The sequence below is a fragment of the Symsagittifera roscoffensis genome, chromosome 6 (genome assembly GCF_963678635.1).
Source record: "Symsagittifera roscoffensis chromosome 6, txSymRosc1.1, whole genome shotgun sequence".
In the NCBI taxonomy this organism is placed as follows: Eukaryota; Metazoa; Xenacoelomorpha; order Acoela; family Convolutidae; genus Symsagittifera; species Symsagittifera roscoffensis.
In genome coordinates, this window is record NC_087067.1 from 26214409 (window position 1) to 26240190 (window position 25782).

Genomic DNA, 25782 nt, shown 5'->3' on the forward strand with positions numbered 1-25782 from the left:
CGACCGTCACTCATCATAAACAAGAAGTTCTCAAAGACGAGCGATGTGTTCGAAAATCGGACAAATTTATGCGAACGTCAAATGAGTGTCAATGTCAATTCAAAATTTGTTTAAAAAAATCCACCTTGATTGTAAAAATTTATGAATTTTTCAATGCATACGTTTATAAAAATGTTCGCTCAACAATACAAGGAGACGAGTCAAAGAAGTTTGCAGGCGTTTTTTGAGCGACAAGTAGAAGAAGTCGATTCTGGCTAATTATAATTTAATCAAATTATTGGTTTTGTTGAGGACAGACGAGCTCAATGCCAGACTAGTGAAATACCAGACCAAACTCAAGGTCAGACTTGAGCAATAGAAACCTAATTAAAGGTCAACTGGTATAAAACTCAATGCACTCAGACAAGGTCAACTGGTCTGCTGGTATTTGATAAACTAATTAATTAACTGGTAATTAATTAACTGGTACTATTTGATGCTCAGTTTGTCGTGTCATTTTAAAAACACAATCTCAATTCATTCTTCAACAATCAGTATCTCTTCTCTCTCCTCAGTTGAAACCTCAGATAACTCTCAAACCTCTATCCCCTAGTCCTACTTGCTCTAACTCTGAATCTTAACAGGTTATGGGCCCAGATTTCTAAACTTTTTGATTTAATAATTATTTGATTTCTGTCAGAGTTTTTTTTAGCTTTTATCTAGCCTTTAGCAAAGCAGAGATGGACTTGAAACTGGCTGGATTCAGTGGAAAGTCTGAAGATTTTCCAGCTTGGTCGACGAAGTTTGTGGCACTGATGCATACCAAAGGCCTGTTCAGGACTGTGATGGGCAATGACGATCTACCAGAAGCTGAACCTACGCTACCTGAGAATCCGAATGCTGACCAGATGACGGCGTACAACACCAAGATGCAGGAGCGAGCTGTGCTGATCCAGCAGAGGAAAGACAACCGAAACACAGTGTGGTCACATCTAGCTCTGGTCCTGAACAACACCACACTGATGTACATCAAGAACGACTGCGTGGCTGCGGATGGCTATGGCGATGGGACGAAGGCCTGGAGACTGCTGCAAGAGAAGTTTTGCAGTGTGGAGAGGCCTACAGTGGTCAGTCTAGTAGGCCAGCTTGCGAAGCTGCGCCTAGGATCAGAGGAGGATCTCGATGACTACTTCGTTCGAAGTCAAGAGCTGATGACGCGGCTGAGTGAAGCTGGGGAAGCAATTACGGACACACTCTTCAATGCGCTCGTGATCAACGGACTGCCTGACAGCTTTGAGCATTTCGTGGTGCAGGAGAGCTTCCAGCCGGCCAAGACTTTTACAGAGCTGAGAACGAGGTTGAGGAACTATGATGACTCGAGACGAGCTCGATGTGGAGAGAAGACTGGGAATGGACACATAGCTATGCAAGCTGTGAGGAAGAAGAAAGGAGCGTCGGGTGGTGGCTGTTTTGTGTGCGGTCAGAAGGGTCATTTGGCAAGAGATTGCAGATCCAGAAGTGACAGTGGTCAATCTGGTGCTCGAGGCAGTGGCTCGAATGAAGCAAGTGGTCCAACTTCAAGGAAGCAAGGGTGCTTCAAGTGTGGACAACAAGGACACTTTGCAAGGGACTGCAAGCAGGCAAAGACAGGGTTCTTCAGTTGTTGTGCAACAACCTCAATGAAGGGAGATGATCTCATTGTGGATACGGGATGCACCGATCATGTAGTGCGCGACAAGGCTGTCTTCTCAAGCTTTGAGAAATGGGATGAGGGGACAACAGTTGAGAATCCGAACGGTACAATATCAAAGATTGAGGGCATAGGCTCGGTGGAAGTGGACATACGAGACTGTCAAGATGTGACGAGGAGCTACACTTTCCACAATGTGCTGTTTGTGCCGAGCTACAACGTGAATCTGATGAGTGTGAGCTCAGCAATAGCTAGAGGGTCTAGTTTCAGCTTTACATCAGACTCTTCTCATCTTGTGGCACCGGATGGTCGACGGCTACCAGTGAAGCAGCGCGGCAAGCTTTTCTTCCTGGAGTGCAAGTTCAAGAGGAACGCGATGACTCTAGCTACGAAAGCGAAGATGGAGACAAGTAGTGCAATGCTGTGGCACCGAAGGCTGGGGCATCTCAACAAGCATGATCTAATATCAGTTGTTGATGTCGGCGAGCTAGGGTTCTGCGAAGTGTGCACAGCTTCGAAGATGCACGAAGTAGCAATGCCAAAGAAGACAGAGAACAGGGCAACTGCAGTGGGGCAGCGGGTCTTCAGCGACATCCAGGGACCATTTGAAGTTGCGAGCATGCATGGAGCGCGCTATGCCGTGAGCTTCATTGATGACTTCAGCCGTCTGGCAGTGGTCAAGTACCTGGTTAAGAAGAGCGATACTCTTTCGAAGTTCAAAGACTTTGTAGCTGAGCACGGAACACCGAAGTGCTTGAGAACTGACAACGGAGGTGAGTATTCGTCGAATGCTTTTCGGATGTTCTGTAGAGAAATGCAGGTGAAACAGGAGTTTACAGTACCTAATACTCCGCAACAGAATGGCGTGGCAGAGAGGTACAACAGGGTGATAACTGAGATGACTCGATGTCTACTGGCCGATGCAAAGCTCTCAAAGATGTTCTGGGTACGAGCAATGTCAACGGCAGTCAGGGTTCGCAACTTGTGTCCTACATCCAGCAATGAGCATCGCATTTCATCAATGGAGATGCATTATGGGAAGCCATCGAAAGTCAACTACCTGCGAGTGTTCGGATGCCTGGCGTACTACCTGGACAGAGGAAACCGGCGGAAACTGGATCCGAAAGGCAAGAAGAGCAAGTTCATTGGTTATGACGAGGAGAGCAAAGCCTACTTGCTGATGGACCTGGAGACAAAGCGAGTGGTACGAGCAAGAAGCGTGACGTTCAATGAAGACATCATTCCAGACGACTTTCTGGTAGACAGTGAGCAGTCACAAACACTGGGTCTATCAATCGAGGGATGCATTGATGTAGAGGAAACTAGCACGAAGACCATCACTGAGTCTACCAATAAAGCGAATGATAGTGGAGCAGCAGCTTCAGTGGGGGTTACGGAAGATGACCCAGTCGAGACTGAAGAATTGGAACCACCTTCCACAGAGCCTCCAGAGCAGAGGCCAACAGAGATTCCAGAGCAGCGGTCAACTAGAACGCGGAACCCTCCCATCCGATACGGACTGGCTTATACTCATGCTTCAGTGATAGCACAAGAGCCAAGAAGCTACTTGGAAGCAGTATCTGGACCAGAAAGGGAGCAGTGGCTAGCAGCTATGGCTTTGGAGGTGCAGTCACTGAAGGCAATGGGCACCTGGACACTTGTTGATAGACCAAATTCTCGCAAGGTCATTCCTGGACGCTGGGTGCTTGCTGTGAAGAGAGATGCAATGGGACAAGTGGAGCGGTTTAAAGCCAGATACGTGGTGAAGGGTTTTATGCAAGTGGAAGGACTGGACTTCAATGAGACCTTTGCGCCAACCTGTAAACCAGAAACAAAGAGAATACTACTGGCTTTGGGAGCGCAAGATGATCTTGTACTTCATCAGATGGACGTGAAGTCAGCCTTCCTCAACTCGCCGTTAACAGAAACTGTGTATATGGAACAGCCCGAGGGGTTCAGCAGCGGGGACAACCAAGTGTGTTTGCTACAACGCAGTATCTATGGGCTGAAGCAGGCAGGAAGGGACTGGTACCAGACGCTGAGCACGTTTCTTCTGGAGACTGGTTTCACTCGAAGCACCAATGACTTCTGTTTGTTCACGATGAGGGGAATGGATGATGCTATGATCTATGTTCTAGTATGGGTGGATGATATCATCATTGGCTGCAAACTGCAAGCAGAAGTTGACAGGGTGAGGGACCGATTCACTGACCGATTCAAGATGGATGATCGCGGTCCATTAGCCTGGTTTTTGAAAATGCAGGTCAAACGGGCACCTGGTTCTGTTACTGTGAATCAGTCTCGCTACATTGAAGACTGCTTGGAGCGCTTTGGGTTGGCTGACTGCAAACCAGTAGGGACACCAGCTGATATCAGCACTCAGTTGACGAAGAAGGACTGCCCTGGAGCGGGCTCAGAAGAAGCAGTGGCAATGCAGCGTGAGGACTACAGAGGCATAGTGGGCTCGTTATTGTACATAGCCAAGCAAACGAGGCCAGACATCCTAGCTACTGTGACTCAACTTTCACGGTTTCTGGAGAATCCTGGGAGAACACACTGGGTGGCTGCTAAGAGAGTACTGCGATACCTGAAAGGAACCAAAGATCTGGAGCTGTGCTACATCAAAGATCCTGATGGGTTCAACCTTTATGGTTCAGCAGATGCTGACTGGGCTGGTGACGTTGATGACAGAAGGTCAACCACAGGCTACAGTTTTCATGTGCAGCGGTCAGGAGCAGCAATCAGCTGGAGTACCAAGAAGCAACCTACTGCAGCAATATCTACCAGCGAAGCTGAGTATCAAGCAATGGCAGCGGCTGTTCAGGAAGGCCTCTACTTACGATCCCTACTCAATGAGATGGATATGACGTGTGATGGTCCAACTGTGATCAACGAGGACAACCAGAGCTGCATCAAGATGTGCAAAAATCCCGTAATGCAGAAGCGTACAAAGCACATTGATGTCAAGTATCACTTTGTCCGAGAGCGGGTCGAGGATGGAACATTTGCGCTCGAGTACTGTCCAACCGAAAACATGGAGGCTGACTTGTTGACGAAATCCCTGAGCAAGGCAAAGGTGGATCAACATCGTCGAACGCTGATGGGTTGCAGCCTGACATTGGACAAAGCCAATTCAGCCTGAGTGGGGGTGTTGAGGACAGACGAGCTCAATGCCAGACTAGTGAAATACCAGACCAAACTCAAGGTCAGACTTGAGCAATAGAAACCTAATTAAAGGTCAACTGGTATAAAACTCAATGCACTCAGACAAGGTCAACTGGTCTGCTGGTATTTGATAAACTAATTAATTAACTGGTAATTAATTAACTGGTACTATTTGATGCTCAGTTTGTCGTGTCATTTTAAAAACACAATCTCAATTCATTCTTCAACAATCAGTATCTCTTCTCTCTCCTCAGTTGAAACCTCAGATAACTCTCAAACCTCTATCCCCTAGTCCTACTTGCTCTAACTCTGAATCTTAACAGGTTTCGCTTGAAAAAAAACCTATGAAAATAAAGGAAAAAGCACTTCAACGCAAAAGCTCTTCAACCAGTTTTTTAATTGAACGGTTTTTAACTTCAAAATTTTCTGCCGTTGAATGATTAAAAGTCAAAACTTTTCCATAGACAACAGAAAGCTGGTAAAAAAGTCAATGAATACAAGGAAACAGAAAAATATCCGACTTGTGTTTTGGAGAAAAATCAAGTTTCGAATTTCAAAATGAAAAAGGTATGTGGCCTGAAAACTATTTGATGTTCAAGAACAATCTATGATTTTTTTAAAAAATTGATCCCAATTTCAGAAAACTGGACCAATAAATAAATTTACTATTCCGCTGTGCAATTAAACTTTTATTTCTTTTTCAAAACTAGAAGTCTATCACGTTCCAGGTGACTTTTACCCTTTTGTTTTGCAATATGCAGATTACCTTCCTTTTAACAAAAAAAATGAGCTGAACTTCAAAACAATAAAAAGTCAAATTGCAGAAAAAAACGAGTTTTATGAATTTTTTGAGAAAAAAAATCAACACGATCTATATGAGAGACTATCAATTACTCTTAAAAGGTCAATCGAGAAATGGTTAGAGTAATTTTGCCGCCCACCATTTGAAAAAATTAAATAGCCTTGATTTTTGATACTTCTGTTGTTTGGTTTTCTAGGGGTTGAATTCCGGTGTTAAAAAACACACCGAATTGTCACACAGAAATCATAAATTGAGCTAATCAAGCAAAACAGGTCTTAAAATATTAAAATTTTGTGAAAATCAAACAACTTAATCAAACCCACTCACCAATAGAAGACAGGAAATTAGCCAGTTCTTGTGCATAAAGATGAAAATTTTCGGATTATTCATGCTTGTAAACAAAATTCCAGAGTATTTTTTTGAAGTAGTTGAAAAGTATTGAGTTTTATAGCGATTGTTTTTTGTTTTTATTCTGAACACGAAGTTGAACCACGGAACTTTTTCATCTGCATGTGTTCAAATTGTTTTCTTGACTGAATTGTAGGCGGTGTATTGACTAGCATAAATATCGACTCACGTAAAAACTCAAAGGTGAAAACTACTTCGACTAGCCTGTGAGTCGAAACATAAAACTCAATTTTGCAAAAGTTAAATTTCACAATGCGCGAGGCAATAAGTGTTCGGTTAAAGCCATTAGAGATCCGGATGTGACTAACCACGATTTCTGTTAGAGAAGTTTCATTTGCTTGTTGATTGCTTATTTTTTCAATAACATTTTTCTTTTCAACAGAAATGCAAGTTTCTTATAAAATGGATTAAAATTGATTTTGAGCTTTCAAAGTTATGCTAGCCGAAACTAGTTCTTGTTTTCAAAATCTAATGCAAGTCGAACTTTATGATCCGAGAAAAAATCATATGATTTCTCATTTATCCATTTATCGTCATCTGACAGATGCGCTATTTCAACTTTTGTGTGGATCAAAAAAAGTTTTTCAAACTCAAAGTTTGTCCCCATTTTTGTGCTCATTTGGGATGAACACTTGGCTCATTTGTTCAATTGATTAAGAATGGCCAATAGTGGCGAACTTGCAGCTCAAAACGTTAAAATGCAATTGTATAATGGCTGAAAAAAAGACTAATCAAAAATTTTGGCGAGACTAATAATTCTGGAATCCTTTGACTTTTTACTAGGTCATTTTAAAGACTTGTTAGGTCAAATTTTGTGCATCCATTAACTAAGTTAAATCAAAAAAATTTTATATTGAAAAGGAGGCCAAAGATATTTCATTCGAGAGGTAGATGAACTTACTGTCCGGACATCCGGTAAAAACAACCTCTGGTTCTATTATACGATCAGCCGCTACCAAATCGATCGGCTGGTTATTGTACTGCAAACTATCCAGACAACCTATGAACCCGTCTAAACTCTGGATTCTACTATCCAGTAGATGGTAGATCTCTCTATAGACCCCGCCGACGTACAGGGGTCCCGTTAGTTCTAGGGTTCCCGGCTGACCAGTCGTAACTGTAATCGGAGATCCGTCAACGTACAGATTGTTTATGAAAAGATAATCGGACTCTTTAATTCTCTGGAAACTGACGCTGTGCCATTTATCATCGTTCAGTGGCTTAGACTGGGGCGAATCTATGTACTTGGCGTCTTGGTTTTTGCCTTGGAGGGAGTTGAAAACAACTCTTAGCTGTCCGGATCCTGTCAGTTCAACTGCGATGAAATCTCCGCCTCCCGGGACGCTGCGGTACAAAATAAGTCCTCGGTTAAAGTGGGTTCGGAAACGAAAGCTAACCCGGAGTTCGCCACTGCTCACCGGGATGTTATTGACAGCAACGGAAGCAGAAGCCGAACGAAACGAAACCGAGTTCGTAATCTGCGCGTCTTCTTCGACTTTTCTCGCCGTTGATTCGACGAACTTAGCGTAAGTTGGCTGCGTAATGACGTCCAGATATTTGATATTGTTTATCTGCAGTTCTTGAATCTGGCCGCTGAATTTTCCAAAACTCTGGGCAAATTTGTTGCTTTTTGGCATTCCCAATTCAATGGTATCGATGATCATCGTGTTTTTTCCGGTTTCTGGTTTGAGTGAAGCTGAAACAAAAACAAACAAACAAAAATAAACAAAATGGTGACTCACCCCACATTTCTACTCGGCCATGGTTTAGAGCCCAGCAATTTTGATAAGTAATTAAAAGGTAGAAATGGATAAAAATAACAGCCCTAGCAAACGAAACGGACATTTTCATTAACTTCCGCCCAATAATATCTGAAATTAGAAAAAAGCTGATTGAACTTTCTTCAAGGCAAGTTTAAACGGTTGATCAAAACACGACGATAAGTTATCAAACTAATTGAATCAATATATCAATAATAAAATAAAACAAATTGTTTCTGGAAGAAAAAAAAACTAGTTTCAAAGCAAACAAAATTGCAGAATCAAATTTTGTTATCAAGCATTTTTTTTTTCAGGAAGCTTGTCTTCTAAGCCCTAATTGGCTTCTCTTAAGAAAAAAAATCAAAGTTGACGGCAACTAATTGTGCAGTTTTTAAGTTGTGCAGTTTTTGTGATTTTTTGTTTTGCTTCTGCTGCCTGCAAAAATACGATAATTTTATGTTTGATACAAATGATATTTGAGGCTGTGTATCTTCGTGAGGCTGGTAGTAATAAGCTGGTGTTTTTTTTCTGTTTGTTGATTGTTGTGACAGAAAATCTAAATCGCCGTAGATATGATTACGATGGTAATGTCAAGATTGATGGCGCAAAATTTGAAACAAAATCGGGGAAAATTGGGACAAATTGGGAAATCAAATGCTGTGTGCATTTTGAAAAGGTGAATTTCACGATTGGCTGACCTTAATCAATAAGTGAAAGGAACCCATCACCTGTCCATGATTAGCGAGAGAAAAAAAAACAAAACAACAATTGAATGATGGTGCCATCGTTTCACCTATGGTCTCTCAGTTCAAAACGAGACATAAAAATAATATGGGATAATACACTTATCGCAAAACTTAAACGACAATGACTCAAAAAATGATAACAATAACTGTTAACTAAAATTCGATAAAAAGTACAAGAGAGTAATGTGATCAAATAAGCTTAACTAGTGTTGAAAAAGTTAATTTGTATTGAAAAAAAAACATTAAAAAGCTACTTCTAAAAATAAACAGGAGGTACACAGCTTAAATTACAAAATAATTGATGCAAAATTTGATATGCACAAATTTTTCAAAGCAGGCTTTCATTCAAAACCAAATTTTCATTCAAACTCTAATTTTTTCCTGGGGAAGTATTAAAACAAAAGAATGAAATTAGAGCAGAAAAAAGGTAAAAAGGGATTGGTTATTTTGAATTGTTTTATTGTATTCAGCGATCGATCAGTGGTAAATGGCGAAACAATGGTTAAGATGGTTCAAAAACTCGCAACGTTTTTCTGACATTTTTCCCCAATTTAGCTTTCTACCAATTATTTCAAATCTCTTCTTTGTGCTAGGACACTTACGAATTAGGAAACGGGAAATTCAAAAACGGTGGTCGTAAAAATTTCATCCGTATTGTGTATAGTTCTTTGTTTGGACTGTTTTAAAAACCAGTTCAATGGAAAAAATAAGAAAAAGCCATCAAACAGCAAACAGCTGAAAACTCATGAAAATCTGCACTTTCAATCAAAAAATGAAACGAAAATAAAAATCAGACATTGTTGCAAAGCACGTCTGGCATTCCCCACAAGTTTTACTGCGAAAAAAATTAATAGAAATTTATAAATAAGTTAAAACTAATAAAATACTCTGTTTCATTAATTTTTGAAGTTTAGATTGCAACGTTAAATTTCAGAAACAATTTGACGAATAGAATTTTAACAATTTCAAATCGGAAAGAAATCAAGACAGATGATAGATAAATGCTGGATATTTTAATATCGATTTTTTTAAATCCTCAAACACGATGTAGGAAAAATTATTTCTTGCCAATATAATTATGGTAAAAAGTATAATTTGATGATTTTGATTTGTCAAAAGGTATTAGGATAAGCTTGTGGATTTTGAAAAAGCTTTAGGGTGTAAGCGTGCAAATACTAAAAGGGATTGAAGAATTTGAAAAAAAAAAACAATATCCTGATTGGTCGGAACTGTAAATGGTACACCCGCCTTGATACAGAAAGGAGCATAAAATAGAAAAAATATACAGTCACTAAACAGGTAAAAATGTCCATTCGCAAATACAATATGATAAAAAAGGATAAAAACCTTCGAATTTTGAACTCGATCGCAAAAATGAGAGCAAAAATGAACCGACACTGAACGGCATCAGAAGCTTCTGTCAATTTGAAGAAAACACTTCTGAAGCAATTTGATGTAATTTTTAACAAACAAGAAAAGTCTGTTTGAAAAAAGTAAGCAAAAACCAATTAATCGATAGCAAAAGGTTAAACTATATTGCGAATTGAAAAAAAAAACTTTTAACGCATTTATTTCACTGATTCGAGAAGAAACTAATTAATGCAAAAAGTACAAGTAAAAAAACTGGCTCAAATATCTGGATTGGCCAATCTGAAATTTATGTTCTTTTACCGTTTTGCTCATCTTTATAATTAATTCATTTCTGCTTACAGTACTGTTAAAAATCAAGAGAAGCAAAATGGAAAAGACTAAACATAAATAGAACTCCAGTGTAGAGAAAATGAAAGGGAGTTGTAAAAAGTAAGAGATGCTGAAGGTTTTAAAGCCCCCTCGTGATTCAAATCGATTTTATTATGCGTTTCCAACAAAGGTTCTAAAAAATGCAATTAGAAGTGCCATTAGAGTACCAAAAAATTCGTATTGGAATCACTTAATACAATTGGAAGAATCATCAGTTGGTCTCTCTATTCATAGACATGCATTTAAAATTGTATCGAACCCGTCTTGAAAGACCAATTCACAGAGGTCAGCAACCAAAGATATTAGAAAAGATTTCTACTTGAATACAAAGAAAAAAACTGAGAAGGAAAAACTGAAAAGCCGGATGAATACCAATTCATTGATGCTTTGAATTTCACTCGAATTTTCTCTGCAAAAAAAATTACACTGTTTTCTCATTAATATAAAAACGTTTTTCGATTTTATCCTTTACTACTTAAAACAAGTTTAACAAGGCTTCAAGATTATTAACCATTCGACGTCATCTAAGGTTTTTTGTGCGACTAAAAGCTTTGTGAAAAAAAAACCGGATATCAAAGTTTCTGCAAATATTCTGTTCGGAATGAAAAACTAAATTAAAACGAAAAAGGCTCGACAATCAAGTCAAAACCTTGAAAAATTCGAACTTGAAAATAATTTTCTGTTAAAAAACTGATTGAACTTTCAATACAAAATAATTAAAAAACCTTGATCATAGTTCATGAACTTTGAATCGAAATTTCGAACATAGCCAAAACGCATTGAATAAATGAAAAAAAATTACAAAAAATAATAAATTTTTATCAGGTTTACAAATTTGTAGACCTATTTACGATATTGATAACTACTTGAACCCAGAGTAAAGCCTGAGAGAATGTCTTTCGACCAAATGGTCAGTTTTCAAACGTTGAAAACTCGAAAAAGCATATCTTCAATATCATCAAAAACAAAGAATTCGAATGAATAAAGGCTGCAGTTTCACAATGTTTTGGAAACAAAGCCGCTCCTGAAAAGTTTAGCATTTCAAATCAATTCAAATAAGTTATAGCGGAGGAGGCTCAAAGAACATAAAATTTTTCTCTATCCGGGTTAACCTTCGGAGAACAAAAATGTTAGCCACATTTGAAATTGCTTGACATACATTTTTATATAACTTCCATAATCAGTTTTTAAAAGTTTTGAATGATTTTTCGACATTATTGAGTAAATATCAAATTCTAAGGCTTAAAAAATAAAAAAGAATTGCCGTCAAACTTTTATTAAAAACTCTTCGAATATTGTATTTTTTATTGTTCGATTTGCATTCTTATAAGGCGACACAAAAGTTTCAAATGAAAAATTTAAAAGCTTTTTTTGTAATGCTAGAAATCTTAGAAAAATTTGAAAAAAATGAAACAACTTTCACTTTCGGGTGAGTTGTTATCTTACCAAGACCTGTAGATCAGAAAATTTAATTTCTGATAAAATTTCTGATTGAAACTGCTATATTCAAAACCAATAAAAGTTTCAACCTTAGATTCCGCAACGAAATTAACCAGTTTCATTCAAAAATAAATTTTCGAATATAACATGCCATTGGGAAAAATAGTTTTCAAAGTTATTTTTTTTTTCAAAAAAGTTACCTCTGTATTGAAAAACTATTTATAGTAAAATCTTTTGCTATTAAGATTCAATCCAAGTAATTGACTTTTTCACTTCAATTACAGTATGATTTAGCTGTTTGCTATAAAATAAAAGTAAAGGGCTAGTTTTTTTTGAGAACGTTTTTTGTTTTTGCAGATCAGTTTTTGCAAGTTGAAAAATTTGAAAAAAAAAGAAATTTTTTGTTTCATTTTTTTTTGCAAAAACACCTATTATTGGAGCTTTCAATGTTCTTGGACATCAATATATTAAAAAAGTTACTATTTGCTTAGTTGTTTTTTTTTGTTATTCATTCAACAGTTTTTCGAAATGAAAAAGCGTAGGGGCAAAGTGTTAGTTCATTGCGAGAGTTATCTACCTAAGAATAGTGTTTATCCAAAAAAATTAATGCCAAAAATAATAAGTCTTGCAGAACTATGTTGTGCAAGTATCTTGATAAGAGTCTAAAGCCCCAAAAATGTCAATCCTGAACCACTCAAAAAATTTCAAATGTTAACTTGGAAACTTTTAAACTTTTAAATCAAAAACTAACCTGCTCAAAAATAGCACAAAAAGGGCCCATTGGAGTACATAGAGGTTAAATACTTGATTGATACATCTCCCCACATCCTTGTTACGCATTTGATCTGCCCATGGTTTTACGCTTTTTAAAAGCTAAGATACAATTTTTCTACATTATTTTTGAACGAGAAAATTTTGTATTCCTTTTAAGTGGCAAAAAAGCATTATTAGCGTGCATTAATTCTTGTTGAATTCACTAGTTCTTGATTAATAATGTCACAAAATTTTCCTGTTCTGCTATATTATTTTCGTTAAAACTCAGGAAGTTTATAGAAAACCCAAGAACTTTCATTTTTGCACACTAATAGTGCCATTGTGATTAGAAAAAACAGAAGTCACACTCCTTCCTTAAGCGAAGGATAAAGATTCTCATTCAAAAAGATACTGCTTAATCTTGCTTGAAATTTGTTTGCTGTGATCTTCATTCATTTTTTGTTGCAATTATGCGAACCAGATAAACAATTGAAAAAAAAACATTTTTCTCCCAAAATGGGTCACTTGTATTAGCCACTGCTATATGTGGCTTTGATGTGACACAAATACAAGCCGAAATGAATGCAATGTTTCATTCAAATAGACATAAACTCTTGTTATTTAGAATCTCTGAACCAAATCTGAATAAAGTGAAAATTCGGTTTGGCGTTTTTCAAAATTATATAAATTTATGACATCTTGAATGAAGCGCTTTAATTTCTGCTTGTATTTGTGTCACATCAAAACCACATAGATCAATGACTATGGCAAGTGACTCAATTTAAGCAAAAAAAAATTTATTTTATTTTTATTTAACAATACCGTTCGGTGTTTAACAGTGAAATTGTATACGGCCAAAATCCGCGACTTATCTAAGCTACCCGCACCGAGCGACCATAGATAATTCTCAATATTAGTCTCATTACACAGTCAGTTTCTTTTAATTTACAAAATAAATATATTTAATTCAACAAAAATGAATTGAGATCGAAATACATTTTTTTGTCAATACTCCATTATAATCGAATAAAAACGATTATAATGGTATTTTTAGAGGTTTTAATAAAATTTACAAATCATTCTTATATCAATTATCATTTTTTGCTAAATGCAGTTGATAAGTGGGGTTAATGACTGAACGAAAGGGGTGTTATTCAATGTTTGAAGTGGGGGGGGGGGGTAGGGGGGGAGGGGGGTACTTAGCCTGACCTCTTTTACCAACTCCACTCCAGCTTACAACCCCCTCCACTTCTAGTTTATCCCATATCCAATCCTGGGTGTTGGTAGAAGAGGCAGAGCTCACGTTGAGGTCCCTAACTCTCCCTGATTGGAACGAGTTTGTTTTTATTCCCTCAATTTAATGGTTAAACGTGGTTAAGGTGGGGTGTATTGGGGAAATTGAAGGGATTTTTACCGTGTTTGTGTTTTATTGAGTCATAGAACAGAGTTTTTTAAACAAATTTTATTGTTCTAATTGATTATAATGGATTATAATTAAAATAAGATTTCCAAAAAATGGACTTTTTTGAATATCTTGACAAAAAAATCAATTTCAGGGCCAAAATAAGGATTAAAATCTTTATTTTCTTAAAATGATTCACAAAAATAATCTATGATAAGGGTAATATAAACAATTTCGTGGTCTTTACATCTGTAACAGATTTTAATGGACTGTTTTCTGCGAATTTACATTATAATCGGTTAAAATCCATGGGCGATTGGTGCGGGATCACAGAATTTAACCAAGTTTTTTTATGAAGAACAAAAAATGAACTCCTAATGTAAATCAGGTGTTGCTCTAATTACTATCGTTTCACCAAGCATAAATTTTCAACAGAGGGTAGAGGGCAGAAACATTGTTGTTCCGACTTTCGATGAAATGACGCATCAATTTCGACCGACTTGTTTTTTCTCTATACAATTTTTGACTTTTTAACTGGAAGGCGCTGATCTTAAGTGTAACTGTTCAAAATATTTTAAGTCTTTATTTATTGAAATTATGATGGCTTGATTACCCCAGTTTGGTGAACTTTAGATAAATTTTTGGTACAAAGATTCAAAATGTCTCTTATCTTGTTAAAATTTACTCTAGATTAAATACGGATGAGAAATATTGCATGATTTTATGAATGAATGAGAGAGGGCTGACCTTTGATGACGTTTTCGTGGTCGACCCAGAAGAGAGCCCTGTTGGGGTCAGTAAGGAAGTTGAACTCGTGCCATTGCCCATCACTCACTTTGGGTTCCACGACTGAGAAGTCAGACATCTCCCCGTCCACAGGCAGAGTCACCATCAACTGAAACGAACCAGGCGGTTTTGCTAATTTATTTCACAAATTAGTGGAGCGGTGGGGAAGTGGTTAAGTCTTCGACTCTCAATCGCATGGTCGGATGTTCGATGCCCAGCCCACCATGATCCGTGCTCGCTGCTTAAGGGTGAGGCAACGTTAACCATTCCATGCAGGAGTACAATGGCGTTTCTCCGTAAAGAGTCGAACAGGTCGGCTTTTGCGCGTGGACAAATTGTCCTAACGTGATTTGTCCTATCGCGTCAAATCGACCCAATAGTTGAAAACTGCTAAAAGTCAGTTTTTATGTTGAAAGCAAAAATTTGTTGGCTTAATTCGGCGCCTGCCAAAAAGGACGTTTTTTCCCCAAAAGTGAAGTTCCAGCTCATAACAGAAGCACAAAAAGCAGGAAGCTTCTTTCCTTAAATTTTGAGCTTCTTTCCTTCAGATTTTTCAATAATGAGTTCTGATTATCGAGCATAATTTTCAGGGGGCTTTAGTCATTCTTGAATGACGAATTCCCTCCAAATGAGTAAAAAATCAAAACGAAGTAGTTTGCAGAAATATCAAGAGAGAAATCCCGGCTAAAATGATTTTCATTGAAAAAAAGCGATTTTCTATAGTCCTTCCAAATATAAAACCAAAACTACCCAATAGCACACATTTTCAACAAAAAAAAACACTTTTTATTAAACAATTGGATAACCTTGATAAAAGTTTAGAAATAACTGATCGAAGTGCAATTAGGCACAGACAGTTACACGAGAACTTCAGAAGCTGTGAAAAACTAGGCATTTTATGGTCGGTATACATAAAACGATCAAGAATTTCGTCTGCTCTTTTTTTGTAAAAATTTTCAACAGTTGTAAGTTCAAAACGCGCACAATATTAGGCAAGAATGTGATAGCTCTTTTTCTAGAAATTTCGTAAATGGAATGAAAAAAATTTATCTTCGCGTTCCACGAGAAAACAATTTTGTAGTGGTATCGAGTTTCACATTTCTAAAATTTTGCATAACGAGGCCAAACTGTGCAATCTGTGCATTGTAAGCGGACTCCGCAACCAGCCAATATCAGATTTGTTGCAGAATCCGCAACTTTGCTACTTTTCTTTGATCTTCTTCGCTGTTTTGGATTCCACAAACAAATACCTAAAACACTGTACCGATCAAAGTCGCTCCAAAAAAGGCAATTTTGTGGAACCCGCAACCGTACTGGCGGAATCCGGAACAGTTTGTGGAATCCACAAACTAATAATAAGTCATTTGTATAGTTAAATTGAGCTGTTGCGGATTTCGTTTACATATATGTGTATGTGTAGTATAGCGTTTAAAATTATATCTTTTAACTGCTGGTCATCAGAAAAATCAATCTCAATTACTACATTAATCAACTACCAGTTGACAGTTGAAATACCAAGCGTTTGGTCTCAACTTCTGTCAACGCAACTTCGATCTCAAATACTGCCCTACTGAACTTCGATCCCAAATACTGACCTACCGATCCCAAATATTGACCTACTTCGATCTGAAGTTCGATCCCAAATACTGATGCAATCCCAACCACTGACCTAATTCGGCATTATACCAAAATTTGGTCAAGGAAATCTGGACATGGGTCGCAAAAGTATAAACACAAATGATCGCACCGCCTCCACCTGGGTCGCGAAAATGTGGAGTTGTCAAATTTTGGTCGCGAAAGTCTGGGCATACCAAATATTGTTCACGATATTCCGGACGCGCCATCTCCGTCTCGGCTTAAATTGGTCGCAAAAAACTGGAAAAGCCAAGTTAAGGTTGCGAAAGTCTGGACATGCCTGAAATCGGTTGCGAAAGTCTGGAACCACAATTTACTGTTACATTCTCCCAGCAAAAACTAGATATGTATAGACCTGAATCTAGCCCGGTCATGAAATAAATTAATCGCATCTAACGGTGTTAAAATGCGTATCATAGAAATACAATTTAGTTTTCCGATTTTTGATTTTATAAAAAAATTCCTGTTATAATTCTATGACGAAATACTAGTATTGTATGGGAGATTTGCAGCAAGTTTCTAAAAATAACTTTTCATGGAAGCAATAGGGCATATTTTTGATTCGCATATTTTGTGCAAGATTTTACTTTGCCTCTGGAATCCAAAACTAGTTCGTGAAATATCATTTTTTTTTTTTCATTTATTTTATTGCTTTGTAAATTTTTTTCATCCAAGGCTCCGCCCTGATTTGAGCAACCTTGTTTGACCTTGTGAACCAAAATGCTCAAGCTAAGCTATCAAAATTTGCATTTTTGCAAAACAATATTGGTGTTACCATGTTAATTGATGATTTTAGATTTATGGCCACTAAAACTTGACAAGCAGAAAAAACAACACCAATTTTATAGTCGCTCAGAGATCATTACAGGTGTTAATCTGTCTCATAAAATAAAAATAAAACAGAGTTCCAAAAAGTCTTTCATTCATTTTGATGCTAAAAATGATGTGTTCTGGTCATCTAAAAATGGTTTATATATATTTTTGAATCCTTTTTAATTCTGCCAGTTAAACAATAAGATAGAGCTCGACAATTTTGGTCTTTTGTTCTGAACCAGTTGAATGAAAATCTTTTGACACATATTTCAAAGCCAAGCAAATCTTTCAAATGAATGCATCTCAAAATATCTCAATAATCATGTTTCGATTGTTTCTGATACAACAAAGCTAACAGTATGGGTCTTTTGTCCTCAAGCTAAAAGTGATGAAAAGAGAATAAAAACATTTATCGCAAAATTGGACCAAACGCCGAGCTTACTAATATTAGCTACGCTAAAATGAAACAAGCGTCATCTAAATTGGACCCCAAAAGGTATTTTTTAAGGAAGTAGATTTAAGCGTAGGACTGGGATTGAAATAAAAAAACTGGGATTGAAATAAAAAACCATCATTTTCCATTAAATTCAATTACAATTCTTTTTCAATTTGGAAATAAATTTGGTTAATTTGCAATGTTGCAAAATTTGCAAAAAAATTCTTTGCTATGTCGTTTACAGTTGAGCACGCAAAAAAGGCAAAAAATTAAGTTCGTTGACATCCCTAGGTTTACTACATTGTAAGTTTCATCAAAAAATTTTCAAAAAATTCATTATAATTGATTTTAATTGTTAATAAAGAATTATCTTGGCACAATACTCATAGAAGTATAACTCATTTACATTGGATTACAAATTTTTTTTGTAATTTCTTAGATAAAAGGACAAAATGACAATGATAACAATTATGAACCGTGGGCGCCCGGGGCATGTTAAGTTCATTATGATTTCCCGAATTTCAGTGGTCTGATCAAACATAATTTAAAGTAGTATTTTTTTGTAAGTTTTGTTTTCGTTTTCATCACAAAAAAAAAGTTTAACCGACTTTAATTGACAGTCAGAACACAAAATACCTTCCAGTCACAAGAGAAGCAAGTTTCGATCATTTGGTTTAGTCTCACTAAAAACCGCCATTAGCTTGAAAGTTCCTTATTATCTTCGTAGATTAGTATCGAACTCATTTTAATTAGGCTTCAAAATTCTGCAACAATTTTGATAAACTGTTGATGAAAAAGCAAATAGGAAAATTAATTGAATTAAAAATCAAGCACTGCTGAAGGCGTAATTAACGTGGTTAGGCGTCAATATTCTGTAATTCAAGCGCCTGTATGTTTCTGCCGATGGCAAATGTTTTATGTTTTGAAATAATTTCTTGTTTGTATATTGAAAGTTTTTCGGATATTTTTTAAATCATAAAATTGATGCATTAAAGTTTTGTTTAGCGTCTGTTCATAGATTTTTTCTGTAAATGTATTCATACAAATCAAACTCTTGCTGATTGCATGTCTGTTAATTCAACGAATAAAACGAACCAGATAAAAACAAAACGGATTTATCTCATGTTTGGATTTTATTCATTCGGAAAACAATTACACCTAGAAAACATTATGAAGAGAATGGTGAATTTTTTGATGTGTTGAATGCACTCGACTTTTTTAAACTTACAATTACTGATGCAATTGGAAAATGTGTCATACTTCCCGCCTTATATGGTTCATCGTTTAGCATGCGTTGCGCCTCATATGATACCATAGCATCAATTGAATCTTTATTTAACCATAATTGTAAGAATTATCTCTAGTGACTTGTCGCTTCTTGACAGCCGCCTTTAGAAAATGGTCAGAAACATTCAATTATGATTATGACAAAATTTAAAAAAAAAAACGTGCCACCAGACGTTGCGTCGTTTTTTAAGAACGTGTTATTTCAATTTCAAAAACACGTCAGCGATTTTCTATCGGTTCTATGGAACCATATTTGGGGCATCCAAAAATGAACGGGATCGCTTACTAAATGATGAGATTTTCAAATATGTTTCCCAAACCGTATTTCAACTAGCCAATTGGATTCGAGGATTATCGTTTTTAGTTTTCATTTTGATAGTCACGAGTTGAAACGGAATAAGAATAAAAAAGAAATTCAATTTTTTGACAACAATTGGAACGAGTTAGAAACAAAACAGTAGCTTTTTCAGTGGGTGATTATAAACCTATAAAATGAACCTTATGAGCATTGCCTCAAAAAGAGTTGATAAGGCTTGGTAAGAAATGGAATAATTGTTACAAGCTAATAGCAAGAAACTTCCCAAAGCAGTTGTCTTTTCCAAAAAACTAATTCAAAAATTATTCATCGATTAACCTGATAAAATCTGCCAAAACTGTTAAAAATCTCAAAAAAAACTACACAAATAAATCATATGGGCTTTTCCAACATCGATGACTGGTAGGTTTGTCTTTTCAAAAATATATTCTGCCTTGAACCGCCTTTTCATGAAAACCAATAAGAAATTTGGGATGAGCAAAAAGACAATGAAAAACATTAGAGCTATACGGCAAAAATTCACAAAAAATTCAAAATTTATCATCTGGTTATCTTATAAACTATCCCAAATCTGTTGCCTTTCATAAAAAGAATTATAGAAAAATTGATCATCTGGTATCTTTAATTAACCTCCTAAAACTGTTGCCAGTCTTACTATACCAGTCTTACTACTAAAAATACTACACAAAAAATCATCTGGGTTTTTCTCACAACTATAGCCGGTAGATTTTTCATATTTTGGTTCTTTTAAAAATTTATTCTGGCTGGAACTGGTTGTTCTAAAATTTCAATTGGGGACAGCAAACAGATAATGAAACCTTAGCTTGTAGCAGGGGCGGACCTAAAAATGTCAAAAAGTTGGGCAGGTTTTCCAAAAATTGTCAAAAAAAATGAACAAAAGTTTCAACAGTCTGTGCGCAGAAAGTTAACGGCCGTTGAGCCTCTCGAAAGCAATACTTCTCTCAATTAAAAACAACTCTTTGTAAATTAGCGAGAAAAAAAGCGAAAATACGATTTGAAGATTTTGTGAGAGTGATAGTCGAAAAGAAAGGCAAAATAATTCCTAAAACAAGTTTAGTCTTTTTTGCCTCACTGGTTCCCAGGTCGTAATTGAGAATAGACCATTTTAATAGTAGCTGAGCCGGATCAAGGATTTTCTCGAGGGGTGTGGCGGATTTTCAAAAAAATTTTGAAATTTTTTTGATCGACCTTTTTATATAAAGACTGTACACACTATAAAGACACCTATAAAGAACCTCTTTGGAAAATGATTTTTGCATCGGAAGCTGAGTGTTGAAGAAAATTTTGGGCACTTATTTTGAATTTTGACAAAAAAAAAAACGTTTTTTTTTGGAGCTCGCTCCTCCTCAAAATTAGTACACAATGGCACCAAAGTTACCTTTAGCCTTTAAAGTAATTTTGAGGTCGGTCAGTCAGAAATGGATTTCCTAAAATGTACAAAGGGCTCGAATTTTTAGTTTTCTTTAAGAAGGCGAGCGGAACTTCAAATAAAAATAAATTTTTAATCGACCTATTTCTTAGGTAGGCTGATTAGTTTTTTTTAGTTTTACAAAATCACTAAAAACATTGACCTAAAATGATGTGATAGGTTTTTTTCAGAAAATTTTGATCAAGAAATAGTATTTTTTCGGCGCACGATCTTCCTCCTAGTTAATGTTTATTAGCGCCGAAATCGCATATTAATTGGCACCGAAACCGCCGAAAAAACGGATGCAGCACAATAGAACCAAGTTGGGACCCCATGGGTGGCGTTGGAAGCAAGTACTTGTCGCGGAAAGGGGGGTCTAAACATTTTTACTGCTATTTATTGTCTATTAATAAATATTGGTTCACAGGCACAGCATACTTTTTTAAGAAAAAAAAATTGAAACAAATTTTTTTCGTTTTTTTTCTTTAAAAAAATCGTCCATCTGCTATGAAAAGTACAAAAGGATATTATTTGACGCCTAACAGCAATTTAACAAGACTTAATGATTTGCGTCAACGCCATTTGTAATAATCAATTAAATTAATTTATCCAACTACCAAGTTAATTGTTCCAAATTGCTCATTCAGAACAATTTCTCGGTAATTTGTTTTGTTTTCAGCTCACGAAGCAAAAGCTCACGAGACAAAAGTTTTCAATTGATTTGAAATATTGTCAAAGCGCTTTTTAGAAAGTCGAGGGACGTCTCAAACAAAAAACAACGAGCAATCAATGTCTTTCTCTTGAAAATCTACAAAATTTCCATTGATATTGTAAAATCATGGGATAAAATGTCGTATGCAACATTATTTTCTACCCTCTTCAAAAATCAGATAAATCGAAACCTTGTTTGGCGATACTCCTGCATTAGTTACCCTGAAACGGACACAGTTGCCAACCAACTAGCAAAATCATGTATATAACAAATTAAACGGTATCAAAAGTTTACACAAAGACAAAGCTGCAACCTTGCAAAAACGAGCGAGAAAGCGGCGAAAATTGGGGAGCTTTGAAACGCACATAAAATCAAAATTTGCGTCCAATAAATTAAAAGGTTTTTAAAAAAGGCCAAAACGCCTACATGCTATTGAATGCCCTTTACACAGCCAAGTTGCGTGTATTTAAAAAACTCACGCATTTTGCCGGATTGGAAAATTTCTGAAGAGGTGATTCTATTTATATTACGGTTGTATGAAACAAAACGCTTTCTTCAGTGCAATTGATGAGTCAAAAATCCACAATTGTTTTAATTTGTCAAATTGCTTCTCAAAGTACATGTTTTTGTTCTACGATTGCAGCTTACCGATACAAAAGGGTAACTTTTTATTTGCGACCGAGATCGGAAAAAAATTAGATTTGAAACGCATTAAAATAAAAAAGGAATAGAACTATTTTTTTCAATTGAGAAGTTACTAGTTTTCAAGAGTTTGATGAACAGGAGAACTTTGGCTACAAACTTAAAAATTAAAAAAACATAGAAAAAATAAAACCTGAAAGCTTTGGAAACTCTTGCTCTTTAGTTTGAATTTTTTTGACGGAGGGAGTGAAATATAGCTATACAATTGGGGTGAACTTGTGGAAAAAAAAATTTAGTTTCTTAAATGCTTTGAAATACTTATGTTTTGGTGTCTTTGAATAATAAAAAAAAGTACAAATAAAATTTTTTTGGAAAAGTCAAAATTTTTATTTTCTCGACACAAAATTTTTTTTGATTAGAGATCGTATCATATGTGAGAGGGCTTCAATATGCTATATCATTTGCACGGTACAGTGCTTTTAGTGGAATCATAATTTGAGTGAAAGAAATTACATACGAATCCGAGCTTTCTCCACACCTTAAGTGTAAGTATTTGGAACAATCAAACAATACTAAAAAGAGCTTACTGTAATTGAGCAATAAATATGCGTTCAACTGTTGAAAACAATAAAGCTGAACTCTTCTTTTCGCGAAAAAAAAACGTTTAAAATGCAACTTGATCCGGCAATTTACTAACTAACCTTTCCGTTTTGATTAACTGCCACAATTAGAGTGTAATTTGTCTTTTTTGAGTAGGTGGAGAAGACTGAGCCTTCGTTGTTGCCAGGGGCACAGCGAAACCGGAACCGGATCTCGATCGAGTCGGATTCCAGGGGCTGGTCCATCTCGATCCGAACTGAGTCGCCACGCTGGAAGTCGTAAGTGGTCGCTTCTGAAAACATACAATTAGATTATTAGCCACTAAACTAAGAAACATTTTCTGATTCGAGTTATGCTGCTGAAATAAAGAAGTGTTACCCTGACCTAGGTAAAATAGAATAGGCTTTCATGACTGTTTTGTTGTTCATTAAAAGAATTTAAAAGTTTCAATTGCTTTAAAAAACCAATGTGTTTAATTATCGGACTTTTGCTTAGAAATGTATAGCAATTGATCACTGTGCTTTCACTTGTTTCGACTCGAAATAGCGCAAGATTAATTTTTTTGTTTTGCTCAATAGATTATCAGCTCAACTTTTTCTTTAATAAAAAGTCTAATTTTGAAAACTTTACTAAAAAATTTTTGAAACACGATGAAAGCCTATTCGATTATATATTGCGCTAAGGACAAAACGAACCAAAGTAAATCAGACGACAGGACATTAAGCAAACAAAATTCCCTCTATTTTTGTAGACGCCACCTCCCTTTTGGTTTAAAAACTGTTCCAAATCTGAGTTTTTTTAAAGTTTTGGTGGGCTGAAGATATATTTTAACTTAAAATGATTTTTTTTGCTTCAGCTTTCGTCTTAAAAGTCAACTAGAGTTTGGTCGTCGTAATGGTTGTCGTCTCATTTTCCGGACATTGAGGCACAAGACATCGCTCAGCTGTAAATCAAGAAACTCGGATGATATCAGTATAGTCTAATAATTAGGTAACAGTGTCACACGACATAAGCAAATGAACAAACAGTTTTTGCCATGGCAAAGCTAAAATTAACTAAAACACTCTCACTTTTTATGCAATATTTTATTTTAAATAAACAGTGTTGAAGGTTGAATCTGACTAAATTTGATATGCCGTCCAAACCCAAACTGTTCGTGCCGACGAGAATCGACCGATAACCTGCATTCACACCTAATCTATTCTTTATCATAATAATCATATTAATAATCACTATAAAAAAATTTCAGACAGAAGTTATAAAAAAGTCCACAAAACGACTTATAAGTACTTTTAAAACTGCCTCAGAGATCACCACTGGACCTACCAATCCAATTTCAGGTGTCTCAGAGCGGAAAAATTCATTTTTTTAAATCTAAAATAAATAAGAAGAATGTCTCATTACTAATTTCAACAAAATTCAAAAACTCGTTTAGTTAAATCGCAGAAAAAATACTGTTTTTAGCAGAATTAAATTTAAAAAACGAGAAAAAAAAAACGAGATGGGATGTAGCACTCCAGAAATATGTGATTGAAGCTGTTGAATTCAAAACGAATTGTTGATTTTGAAACTTATAAAGTTTGTACAGAAATATAAGTCACAATTCAGCATTTTGCACAGCCGTGGAAAAATTGTTTATGTAAAATTTTAATACGCTGCTACTACCTCTTTTCGAACTTGAGTTCTTCATTTTTCATTTTTCGGCAAATTTGTACGAAGATGAAAAAAAAATTGTTCTTGAAATGTTTTGATGGTGTTATCAAAAAGTCTTATAAGTAAACATAAATTTGCTACTATGATCCGTTACCGATTAATATGAATTGATTCTGAACCTGAAATTGACCAGCATTTCAAATTAAAAGGTACGTCTCTCTTGATCAAACTTAAGTTCGGGCCAGCTTTTTTATCGTTTTTAAGAATAGAGATGACCTCAATGTCAAAACTTGCCTACAATCAAAGCAATAACTGAATCATTTTTTAAATTGAATTATTTATTTATCCTAGAATGCTCACGCAGGAATGAACAATTTTTTTCTCATAATTATTCTCTCATAAAATAAAGTAAACACTTGAATGTGTTACAGTTCAGCATTTTGCGCAGCCGTGAAAAAATCGTTGAAGTAATATTTTATACGCAACTACTACCTCTTTTCGAACTTGAACACTTCATATTTCATTTTTTGGCGAATTCGTTTGAAAAAATTTTTTTTCCTTCCTAAAAAATTTTGATAGTGTTTTCAAAAAGTCATAAAAATAAACTATTTTGACACTACAAACCTTTACCGATTAAAATAAAATGATTCTGAGCAGGAATTTGACAAGCACTAAATATTAAATGTGCGTCTTTGTTGATCAAATTTCAGTTACGGTCAATTTTTTTTGGTTAAAAACTCAATTGGGCTCACTGCTTAGTTTTTTTTTACATTTGAAAGCTTGTCCAGATTATTCCGATTACCTTTTTTTGTTTTTACGAATAGAGATGACTTCAATGTCAAAAAATGCCAACAATCAAAGCGATAAACTGAATCAGTTTTTAAATTAAATTATTCCTAAAATGCCCACGAAGGAAATCAAAAATTTATTCTCATAATGATTCTCTCATAAAATGAAGTAAAGATTTGATCGAAATTTTCATCAAGCCTATTGATGTCTTGCTTTAATTTGCAAAACAATTTTCAGAAATCTGAGTTGCAACTAGAAAAACTCAATCAATTATGTTTATCTTGACTTATTAGATGTATTTCCGGGTCGATGTCGGAAAATTTTTTTTTTAACTTAAATGGTCGCACCATCAAAGTACCAAAGTTGTAGTCGCGGACAAAGTCTGGAAATATCGTACTTCGGTGTTTGCGATGGTCCGGAAATTATTCGCGATTGTCTAAAAAACAGTCGCGATGTGACTTGAAAAATTTTGCAATATAATCTAAATGTTACAAAAAAAATTGAGTCGTAATGCAGCCTGAAAATAATTTGCGACAGTCTTAAAATTAGTCGCTTTTTGGAGCGAGTGATCTTGCATAAAATGCACCTTAACTTGTAAAGTTTGCTAAAAACAAACATTGTTGGCATTTTGTAATGGTGCAATTGTCATCGATAGCCGTCACGATACACCTCTTACATTGTTTTTCAATGGATGACTAGCAAAAGTTTACCCGCCGTTTATCAGCGCTTTAGTTCTCTATATCTCAGTAAAAAACACATTTCATCTCATAGGATTTTCCATCTCTTGATCTGTAGTAAA

At 35.7% G+C, this 25782-nt stretch overlaps 1 protein-coding gene across 1 annotated transcript in view; it reads right to left on the reverse strand.

Annotated features, from left to right (window-relative positions):
* Positions 1-25782, reverse strand: part of LOC134848668 (neurexin-1-like) — a gene marked incomplete in the record, with an annotated part of 223124 nt that overhangs the window by 15337 nt on the left and 182005 nt on the right. The window contains 3 exon segments of the mRNA XM_063866185.1: positions 6946-7740; positions 14633-14780; positions 22643-22833. Coding sequence (XP_063722255.1) covers positions 6946-7740; positions 14633-14780; positions 22643-22833 — 1134 coding nt within the window.